Genomic DNA, 12,074 nt, shown 5'->3' with positions numbered 1-12,074 from the left:
TTTTTCTATTTAGGAGGATGGGAGAATGCTATTCAGCAGAAAAAAAAAAAGGTTTCAAGTCTGTTAACAAGCCTGGGGTGAGACTCAAGGCAACTGTGCATTTCAAGGGGGAAAAAATCCTACCTTGCTGGAAAAAAATATAAATATGTCAAGAACCAAGTAGGTCACAGAGAGCCACATGTAATTTTGATATAAACAGGAAGATGCTGTCTTGTTTGCCTACTTGATGAAAAAGATGTGGAAGACATTAACGTTTTTTTCTTAAAGGAAAGTTTCTGGCCCAATCATAGGCAACTTTTAGTATGCTGAGCTAATTATCTCCATGGAGAAAAGTGGGGGTGGCATTCAGAAATATGAATACAGACATGGACACTCTTCCTTTGGGCACACCTGAGTCACACAGGAGCTGGATTCGTCCATGTACCTACCCACTCTTTACTGCAGCAGAAGAACGGGTAACATTTTCTTGCATAAAACTTCTGTGCCATTGAGGTGCATGGTCTTTTTGTCCTCTCCATTAGGAAGAGCAGGGCTTGTTTCTAGACTACAAAGTTCTTATTCCTGTTCTTCCTCATTTTGTTTAAACTTTGTATTGCTCTGTTTTTGCATAGAGGTTTCTACCGTAGGTTATCTTTGGTTACCGACACAACACATTTTAAAGTATTCATGGTCAAAAAGAGATGTTCTTGAATAGTCCCCATTAGAGTCAAAGATGCTCATAAATTGAAGATGAGGGACTGGGGAGATGGCTCATCCAGTAACATGCCTATTGTACATGCATGAGAACCCAAGTTTAAATTAATAACACCCTTGTAAAAAGTCTGGAGTGGCAGAATGTACCGGAAACTCTAAGTAATGAGCATCAGAGATAAATGGATCCCTGAACCTCATTGGCTGGAAATCCATGAGCTAGCTTCACGATCAGTGAGTGACTTTGTCTCAGAAACAATAAATAAAAGATGAAGAGTGACTAAGGAAAGCCATCTGATTCTGACCTCTGGCTATCTCATGTGCCTGCATCAATGTGTACCTTCACACACACACACACACACACACACACACACACACACACACACACACACACACACGCACACCAGCACTAATAAGTACCTACACCACATATACACAATACAACACACACTGAAAAATGAATGATGAGTAAGTGCCAACAAATACCAGTGAAATAAATTTTTTTAAAAAGTGACCCTTGAGAAGAGAATGCCATTCAACACCCAGAATCAATCTACATAAATCTTTTCATCTCATTCAGTTTAAGGTTAATTTTTTCTGTTCTTCTGACTCCTGTTGGGGTGGCTCACTTCATGTGTACTGCATGTCTATGAATTTGTCTTTTTTTAAAAATGAGAATCTCCTCACTTTTCTCCACAGAGATCTCCATAGGATGCTGCCTACATTTAATTGTCTACAGGTTATTTTGCTTATTTTCATTTTTGCAGTTTCTTTCTGAGTAGTTGATCTCATATGTCAGTGGCCTAAGAGTCACTTAGGACACTAGTTACCAATTTTTAATGAGATGGTTCCCAGACCACATACTGAGAACCAAGGTCTTTGAACATCTGTGTAGCACGTGGCCTTTACTCTAAATATCTGTGTTTTGACTGACAGTCCAGATGTATAAAAAGAAACCCCGAACTTCAGAAATGCCAAATTAGGCCACTATAAAAGAGAGACTAGCTCTAAAAATACTTTGACTATCTAGGGATTTTAAATATAGAAATTCTTTTACTCTTGAAAATTTGAAACCCTTGTCCCAGAATCTAAGCTCATTATTGTTTAAATAAATGGTTTCCCAATTGTTCTTGGATGCAGAGATTCCCTGATCATACTTCATTTCAGTTAAAGACAAAAGTTTTTTTGGTTTTTTTTTGTTTTGTTTTGTTTTTTGTTTTTTATGTCCTACAGATATGAGAACCACTAACCACTGAACAGACATCTACAGCATACCTACTGTGTGCCGGATGCTACATGGGTTGCTGATATTTCAAAGATGTCTACCCGAAGGGACATCACAGTTGCTTTTAATAAAGAGGTAATTCTTCTAACTTTGAAATACTTTTGTTTTGTTGTAGATATGCTTATAATGGGTGGAAATGCTCTGAGGGAAACCAAACATGTGCTGTGAGTGAAAACACCATGGCTGTGGATCTCTGCTCAGATCGCCTGCTGAATCAAATCCTACTTGCTTATCACATGGAAAACAGTTCACTGTTGGTTCATGGGAGCACGGGGGGAAAGATTTTAGATAATTCAGCATCTTCTTTAGACTCTTTACCAAACCCCCTATATCCAGAGAATATCTCTGCACAACACTGAGAAATCTCATGCATGATAGACTTTGTCTCACCCAGTGCTTAACTGAAAATCTATTTCCAAATATAGTCGAGACCTAAGACAAAATCAAGGAAAACGAAAGCACAAAGAACATATTTTTTTTTAATTATTTCTTCTAGTGTTGTGTCAAACTTTTAACCATAGCTGATGGGACAGGTTCCCCATCTTGGCCTGAATCAGCTATATTTCTCTAACCTGGCTTGCTCTGACCACAGTTTTCCCCCCTGTGGTACAAGGGAGGTCAACACTCAATTCCTTAATGCTCAATTCCTTTGCTCATCTTTCCACTAATGGCTGGACTCTCTATTTCATGCCACAAGCCTAAATCAACAGTGCTAATGCCTCCCATAACCTCTGGCTCCTTTCCTGTGTGTTGATTTTTCCGAGGAATGTGTACATTTTGGTGTTGACAGTACAAGGTATATTCCGTGCTCTCTCTTGAACTTAGCAGGTTTTGACAGATTTATGTGAGGACAGATGGCCATTACAGGCTGAAGGCTGACAAGAGGCAGTTCAGAGCATTGTTAAGACACTTGCACAAACTCTCAGCAGTGCAGCTCCGTGCAGAATGTAATTCAGACTATAGCTTTTTTATTGCTGCCTATTTTCTTTTGTCAAAAGAGCCTGCTGTGCAGAGCAACAAATGGCTGCTATTACCCAGAATGTAATGGGTGTCAGACAAATCACGTAACACAAACAATCAAGAGTATGTAGGTCATATTTCAACAGAGCACAACCTTAGCAATATTTATGATTACTGCATTGAAATGTGCTCTATAATAAACAAGTACCTCTACATCACTCACACTTGTGCACTTCTGCACCGCCGATCTGGGGGAAGTGGCACACACTCTACGAGTCATCTTTTTAAACAGCCTTTGTATTTAAAGGGAAAAGTCAGAGACAAGTTTTGTTTTGTTTTGTTTTTCATTATGTGCCATGAAGTGATTTTCTTTGAGCAGCTCTCTTCGGAGTTTGTTTGTTTAATTGAATGACTCTAATAAACGATGAAGCTCCTGCCCTGTGTCTTGAGCCCTAGTATCCATCTAAATTCTGCAGGACTATTTTTTCTCTGTGTGTGTGTGTGTGTGTGTGTGTGTGTGTGTGTGTGTGTGTGTACACGCACGCCTGACTCAGGATGGCCTGCTAACTCTGCAGTTTACTTCTGGGTTAACTAAACAGTAGGATTTTGCTTGGGTTCTGCAGCAATTTAGGATTTGAAGGAAAAACACTGAGGAGTTAAGTTAGCTTAGAAGTTCACCAAGGTAGGGAGATGGGACAAAGACAAGCAGGTCTTATCTTTCTCATGTATCCCAGAGCTTCAGAACTAGAAGATCCTGTCAGGAGAGTGGAGAGAAGGCCAATATGCTTGGACAGCAGGTACTGTTAGAGAGGATGCTTAAGTATTTGGCTGGTCTTGGTTCTTCTGATGGCCTCCATCTCGTGTTCATTCCCAAGAGTGACTTGTGAACCACAAAATCCATCCAATAAAGTGGCAACACTTAGCACAATAAGGCCTCCTATGCATTATCCTGGTTTTCTGGCTGGCATCCATTTACCCTGACTCGGAATTCCCTGCCTGACATCACAAACTATTTTGCACATCGTCCTGATCATTAGGGATGAAACTGACTTTGCAGAAAAGCCTCAAGACTTTTCTTACAAAAAGCACCTAATATCCCAATTTTCACTTGTGGAATTTGAAGTTGAGTTTACTACTAATTGTCCCTGAAGTACTTTTCCACAGACCTGAAGCTGAGAACCTGGAATTGCAGTTCTCTACCACCAAAGCCCAAACCTGAGGTGAGGCTGGAAGTCACTTTGTTATCCTTTGCTTATATAGGCAATGGGAAAGTACCATTTCCAGAAAATCAAACTGAAGAAAGAGTGAGCATTCCAGATCTTGGGCCGAGATGAAGAAGCTGGAAATAGAAGCTAAAGGGTAACACGCCTGCCAGCGAGAGTGGCAAACACTACACTGGGCTCCAAACTCTCCATTTCCTGGGTGATTCCTCAAAAGGAATGGGTTAAATAGCCTGCCAAAGTCACTTTGCACATTCCTTTTTAAAAGTTACATTTATTCATTTATAATGTATGTGTGTGGTGGCACATGGGTGTGTGCATATGAGTGCATGTGTACGTAAATGCACAGATGTGTGTCAGTGCTTAAGTGTATGAAGATCAGAGAAGAACCCACGAAAAAGTTCTTCTCCTCCACCATAGGAATCCCAGCTAATGAATGCAGGTTGTCAAGCTTAGCAACAAGTACATTTAGCCGCTGAACCACCTCACTGGCCAACTTGCAAAGGTTCTGTAGCTGTTCTTTGTTTTTTTCCTGTTAAATGACTAGCTACTGTAAGTACTTTGCTTTTTCTATTTTTCTCAAAGCATGTCAAATGCAGAACAAATAGCTACCAAAAGGACAAGTTGTATGTACACTGTCAATGTTTCTTTTAGAAAAATAAAGATTCTTCTCTTAATCCAAAAATTCAAAATAGAAGAAATTAGAAATTAATTCATTAATGTGTGTTCCTTTTAACCACAAGTTCACTAAACTGTACTTTGAATGATTATTTATTTAACCAAGTGAAAATACTCAGTTAAAAATAAATGACATCACAAAATGTTGATAATAAGCAACCACAGAGTGCCCAGCCCCAAACAGGACAGCTATAACAGAACGGATACCCCTAAATTTGGAGATTGTTATGGAAGAAGGGGAAGAGAGATATTAAGAGCCAGAAGACATGGCTGACTGTTGTAGGATAATATCTTCTGGGTTTGTCATGCATTAACCCATGAACTCTAGACAATGTGGCTGCCTGCATAAGACCTGAATAGATTGCACCAGTCAACATGCCAATATATGGACAAAGGAGAGTATCACAAGGTGCCACTTATTAAAAAAAAAAAAAAAAAAAAAAGAAAAAGAAAAAAAAACTACAGGTAGTGCATGGCTGCTGAGGGAAGAAGATCCAGTAGTTTTCCTTCTTCTTCCTCTTAATTTTTCAGGGATGAGACCTCAGTCCTAACTGGTTAATCTGAAATAAGAGCAGCACTACTTGTACTCAGTGTGTGTGTGTGTGTGTGTGTGTGTGTGTGTGTGTGTGTGTGTGTAAGTGTAAGTGTAATATATGACAACAATAATTATAGAAGAAGAGGACATGAAATTAGGAGGTGTGGTTTGGGAGGTTGTTGGGGGTGGAAATGATACAAATGCAGTGTACTCACTTATGAAATCCTCAAACAAATAAAATAACAAATCAAATTAGTATCATGTCCATTCCATTCAAAACAGTGTAGTCAAGGATATGGGAACAGAGGGAAGGATGGGCAGAACTCAGTAGTCCCAGAGTGAAAAAGCAGCTGATTATTTTGTTCTGCTCATTAATTAATCCATATAAAAACAGCTCTGTTGCTTTCACAATGTTTATAGTGATAACCAAAACATTTATGCATACACATAAAAGTTGGGGACCAGTAGTTTGGTCCCTAACCAAGTTCCTTTGTGTCTTATGTTTCAAACCATCACCTTGTTAAGCTGACACTGCTTTGCCATTTCCATTTCAGACACAGAAATGTGTTGGTAGTGTCTGAAAAATCTCCATATGCAATAGATTTAAATGCCTTCTGCCAAAAGAGCATTCTCTTTTCATCTTGCTTTACTAACAACAACTATTTTGAAATCAAATTAGTTTTTACACCTGTAAAAAAGAAGAGGTTTTGTTTTGTTTTGTTTTGTTTTATCAGCCACAACACGCTAGCTTAGGACAATCACAAGGAAGTCAGAGCAGCTGGCAATACCTAATAAAACAAACTCCCTATCTCATCCCTCCTGCCTCCCAAAGATGCTGCAGATGGGGCACACACATTATTCTGGAGGTCTTAGAGTTCTGTTGAGTCTTTACATTTCCACTTAAATGTTTGGGGAAATTCACTGAAAAAATTTTAGAGTAAAATAAAAGAGGACAGTAGGAGGGTTCATGCAGCAGCTTCATAGACCTTCTCTGTCTCAACTAAACAGAATAAGCAGGTAGATCAAAGATCAACCAATCAACTGCATGGATGTTGCTTCCATTCCATTCACCTCCTGCTGCACCTGTGGCAGACATCACTAATTGATCATGACATTCCCACTGAGTACAAACTTGGCCTTGGAATCTCTCTCAACACGGTGCTTCTGGCAGCCAATACCAATCAATGGAACTTGGCAAGGGGGAAGAAAACTATTTAACATAACAGATGCCAACTACTATCTTTAAAATCCAGAAAAGAAATCTAATCTACACTCCAGTCAGATGGAGCTACTTTGAACCCAGAGTTCACCAGGAAGCTGCTGTCAACATAAGCTTTTTCCTAGATAATGGAATGGGCAGAGAGTCAAAAATGATATTTTGGTTTTTTTGTGTTTTTTTTTTTAGAGCTGAGGATTGAACCCAGGGCCTTGCACTTGCTAGGCAAGTGCTCTACCACTGAGCTGGAGAGATGGCTCAGCCATTAAAGGCTAGGCTCACAACCAAAAATGATATTTTGTTTACAGCACCAATCAAGAATCCTAGAGTTGGTGGCAGTAGAAGTAGTTGGTGACAGAATCTGAAAGATCTGTTGCTTATACCTCCATTTTCTAAATCCTATACCTATACCAAAAGCAGTATTCATTCAAAGTTTACAGAAGTAGTAGGCTAATGTGTGCCATAAAAGAAAACAGAAAACATCATATGTGAAATTGCCAAAGAGAGACCAGCAACATTAGAGATGGATGAGACTTGACGACTTGAGAAGCAAGGTTCATAGGCCTCAGAAGAAGCTAATATGGACTGAATGTCTATATGGTATATTGGCAGTCATACTCAGTCTCATTTAACACTCACAGAGACTCAGTCACTGAGTTGAACTTGACCTTGTCTAACATCAAAGTGGGTTTTGTATAGCTTCACTAAGATATACTGTCTCTTTGATCCTAATAGTGTACTTTTATTTTTATCTTTGCTGTTTATATAATGTTTAAATTCAAGTTGAATTACATGCAGTTGCCATTTTTGTATGGCACGGGTGGTTAAATACTGGAAATATTGTATTTCTACTTGTATTCTACTACTTTGAGTAAAACAGAACTCTTATTTAGTTGCTGTGAATATAATCTAAAAACTGAAGACTGACCAAGTTGATTCCAGGGATCACCTAGGCCATTCACTAGAGCAATAACACTGCTTTGATACTACTTTCAACTCTTAACAGTCTTCAAAGTTCTAAGCCTTCTGTGCAAGCTCATCCTTAAACAGGAATGGGGTGTCACAGTGGTTCTTTGATGACTCTCTCCTTTGTGATTTCTGATGTCCAATGTTGTCCTTTAAGCAACGCATTCTACAGAAGATTACTAAGGGGAGATGATGGGCATCTCTTACAACATACAATTCCTTCTATAGCCAAAATAGTGGATGTTACTATAAAATTCTTCCTTCGACCTAATCTCCTCCTTTATACTAACTACAGGACCTCACTCTCCATACCATTCAGCTCCTCCATGTGACTGACTCTTCATCCTAATTTCCTCTATTGTATAATGCAAGTTGGCTCTAGTTCAGCTTCCCTATATAGTTATTGATATTGTGCTTAGCAAACTAAAAATCACCCTTTATGCTCATCTTTCTTAAAGGTCCAAAATATTATATATAATTAGGTGTTTTCCTTTTGTGCCACTTATCAATGAACATTCTTTTCTCAATAAGCTATTAGACCATATCTCAAACTTGAGAACAGTTCCTTTATACTTTCTATGGCCAGACTCTGTTCTCAGCACTATACATGGAATTGTTTCTATGCCTCATACTGACTGTATTCTCACCAAGGCCTGACATGTTATCAACAATGAGCAGAGAGAAAAACCAATCTGGTAAATTGGTTTACATTGCACCAAATACTCTTTCAATGATAACAAAGAATGAAGGATTTAATTAATAATATGAATATAAAGTCCCTGACAGAAATAAATATACTATATAAAATGTTAAGGATGTCTAGCATCTACAAAATAATCTTAACCAACCTTTCCATAGAGTAGACTACTAAAAACTCAAACTTGTGAGGAAATTATTTAAAACTAAGTGCCTGGGCTAGGGATTGCAACTTGGTGGTACAGTGCTTACCTAGTAAGTGCAAGGAATTTAATTCCTTCCAAATAACACAAATATAAATAAATAAGTTTTGGAGAGACTACTCAAAGGTTAAAGACACTAGCCACTCTTCCAGAAGACTTGGACTTTATTTCTAGCACCCCACATGGTGTCTTGGAAGTCCAGTCCCAGGGACCCAATGCTCTCTTGTGGCCTCTGCTGGCACTGCATGCATTTAGTGCACAGATGTACGTGAAAGCCAAACATCCATCAAATAAAAATATAAAACTAAATAAAATATAAAAAATAAATAAAAGAAGAAAATAAAAATAAGTGTTTTATAATATCATAATATCTTTAATGGAATAAATATAAATTGTGTGATGTGTTCATATTTATAAACTAGGAAGACATCCAATATCGACCTAGATGTAATGAGGCATGAATGTCCCCTTAGCACTACTGGGACTATGAATAGAAATATCATTTTGCAAATCAATGTAGCAATGTATGTATCAGAATGCCCTAAGATATTTAAATGCTTATTTTGGGCAATAACAACTGCTAGGAATCTATTTTGAGAAAATCAGATTTTAAAATTTATGTACAAAGGTTTCTTCCAGTGTGCTATTTCAAAATAGTAGCATTATAAAACAATATAAACATGTAAAAATAAGCATTTGAGCAAATAAATTTATATTTACCTGCTCAAATGATTATTATACAATACTGCTATATCCTGATAATAGAATTTGAGATGGTACAAAAAGCAGCTTATGTCAGGTGAAAACTTAGGCTGTGAGATTATATAAGCATTCACTGACATAAATAATGATACTACAGTTACATGCATATTACTGGAAAAAACAACTCTATGAATATTTTCATTTTAGAACTATGAAGAATTTTTCAACTGACATATCTGTGATATTTCTAGTAGGCTGACATTATTTACACTCATAATAAATATTTCTTTAATGGAAAGCCAGGCATTGGTACATAACTATGGAGCTCTCTTGCTCCTTTCAGAAACAGAGAAACTAACTCCACAAGTTCTGGACACTCTCAATTAACAGATCACTTTCAGCTGTACATTTACTGAGGTGCACAGTGGTGTATCTTCTCAAACCTATTTATAATGTTCATTGGCCCAGGGACTGGTATCAAGTAAGATGATAAAGTTTTATATAAATTATTGGAATATTAGTATGAGAATTTGTTTAAAAGACACAATGTTAATTTCTAGAAAAGATACTGACAAAATTGTGTGTGTGTGTGTGTGTGTGTGTGTGTGTGTGTTATTGCAGAACACTGAGAATATCACACAAAAAAATCCAGAAAAGAAAATTGCACTTAAGATTATCATCCCTCAAAAAAAATGAAGTAAAAATTGGAGAGCCTCATGACATTTTATTACTGTGATTTATGCAAACAAGATGAATGGATTCCTGGTTAGCACACTGAAGCTCAGTGCGATGCCCACTGTCTCCTAACAAAAGTGTAATATTTGAATGAATATTTATGTGTTTCAAGCAAAAGTTAAATGAAGAATTATGTAGCATCTTTTCAAAGAAACTCACCAACTATTTGTCTTTGCTGGTCAAATAAGAAGACCTCTTATATAGATAATATGTGCATACAAAAGTTCTTTCTATTAATGTATGTAAGTATAATTTATTTAAGAAATCAGGATAAAGGTTATAGAGAGGGTTCAGCAGTTAAGAGCATGGACTGCTCTTTCAGAAGACCTGAGTTTCATTCCCAGCACTCAGGTCTGGTAGCTTTTAGCTACCTGTAACTCCAGCTCCAAGTGGATCCAATGTTCTCTTCAGTGTTCTTGGGCATCTGCCCTTATGTGCACAAATCCACACTTACACACATATAAGCATGATTTTAAAAAACTAAAAGTAAATATTGTAAAAAGAAAGTTATGCATATGCTTACAAGTGAATGTATGCATGAATATGTCCATGCATATATAAACCTGTTTGTACATGTATGTGTCACTGCATACACACATTATATGCCATGAAATTAACTACTCGGCTGCTTGACCAAACCATGCAATCATGCAGTAGACCTTTGATAAGAAGGTAATTTAGCAAACTCAAAGTGTGAAATTAAACTTAGCGACAATGACCATGATGCGTGTAGGCACCACAGTTCTGGTTGAAAGCATCTTGTCTAACTTACTGTACCTTTATCCTTATCAGCAATGGCCAGAGCCAAGGACTTTCTGTTTTAGACATCCTAAGACTTACTCTTTCTAGTGGATGTCAATAGCCCCCATTTACAACCTAAAGCACCATTTACAACCAACTCAGAAGTTTGCCTAGGAACTCTTCAGTTAGTGCAAGTTCGAAAGCTCCTTTTTCTCCATGTGACACAAGAACTAACTAGAGCAGTTTCAGAAGTCTCAAATGGTGGAGACAAGGTCTCACTCTCTCTCTCTCTCTCTCTCTCTCTCTCTCTCTCTCTCTCTCCATATATATATGAACAGATATATGTATGAATATTGTGGCTTATGAAATGGCATATTTTCATTTTCTCCATTGCTGGAAAGATAAAAATAGTATATATATATATATATATATATATATATTTAACATATTTAACATTAATATATACACATATATATATTAATGTTAAATATGAATATATATTAATACACATATATGACTGATAGATATGTATATGATAACATTATGCTGTTATATACATCAGAGTGAGAAAATATTTTACATGAAGTACTGACAATAAATTTGAATTTAAGGGGTTACCTCTGTTTTCCATCTTGGTGACTTCTTATAGATTATTTAATATATCACTAGCTCTTATTTTTTCATCTCAAAATTGAGAAAAAAACACTATTTTTCATTAGGTCACTATGGACTTTACTGAAACCACTTAGTTGTCAATCACACTCACTGATTGGGAGATGAAATATGTTAAGTTCAAAATACACTGTATAAAATTCTCAAAAAAAATAAAAAAAACATTGCTACTAAAAAAGAAACTGAAAAAAAAAATAGTAAGTTCTCCATCTACTAATGTTTGGGTCTCTTAACCTGAAGTAGTGTTCTTTGAGAATCCATAGCAAAACCATGTCTCAGAAGGGGGGCACTAGTTCTGAAAATGAATAAACCTGTCTCTTTAAAACACTTTTCAATTCAAGGTTTTTTAGGTTTGGTTTGGTTTTGCTTTGCTTTGTTTGATGTTTTCTTTTTAAGTAAACAGCTGAAGATACTTTGCAGATGACTTCTTATCCAATTCCACTTGTACTCTATTTCCATGAAAACATAGTCTATCATCGAATATGTCTTTCACAGAGAGAAGTTCTGACTGAAATAAAAGCTTACCTGCAGTTCCAGAGAGTTCCACACTTAAGGTTCGCTCAATAGTCTTGTTCTCAAATGGGGAACCCTTGGGGTCACTGGAAGATATGGCACATTTATAAAAACAAACTGAAATGGAGTTGCTGTAGCCAAATGTATTAGAACCCCCTTCCCTTTCTGAAAATGTTTGCATTTCTTAATACTTACTTTGGTGACTCTGGGGTCAGAGGAAGAGATAAAGTTGTTGGTTTGGCTAAAGGAAAGAAGAAGAAAC

The 12,074-nt window shown here is 37.0% G+C and overlaps 1 protein-coding gene across 3 annotated transcripts in view; it reads right to left on the bottom strand.

The window, feature by feature from the left end:
- Ppargc1a (PPARG coactivator 1 alpha) overlaps positions 1-12,074 on the bottom strand; it is a 641,385-nt gene that overhangs the window by 22,877 nt on the left and 606,434 nt on the right. For all 3 annotated transcript variants that reach the window (XM_036200661.1, XM_036200660.1, XM_036200662.1), the window contains 2 exons: positions 12,008-12,053; positions 11,825-11,898 (listed from right to left, as the gene is read on the bottom strand). In XM_036200661.1, coding sequence (XP_036056554.1) covers positions 11,825-11,898; positions 12,008-12,053 — 120 coding nt within the window. The remainder of the gene's footprint in view (positions 1-11,824; positions 11,899-12,007; positions 12,054-12,074) is intronic.

Source organism: Onychomys torridus, chromosome 10, assembly GCF_903995425.1.
Source record: "Onychomys torridus chromosome 10, mOncTor1.1, whole genome shotgun sequence".
In the NCBI taxonomy this organism is placed as follows: Eukaryota; Metazoa; Chordata; class Mammalia; order Rodentia; family Cricetidae; genus Onychomys; species Onychomys torridus.
This window is presented reverse-complemented; position numbering and strand designations above follow the sequence as displayed.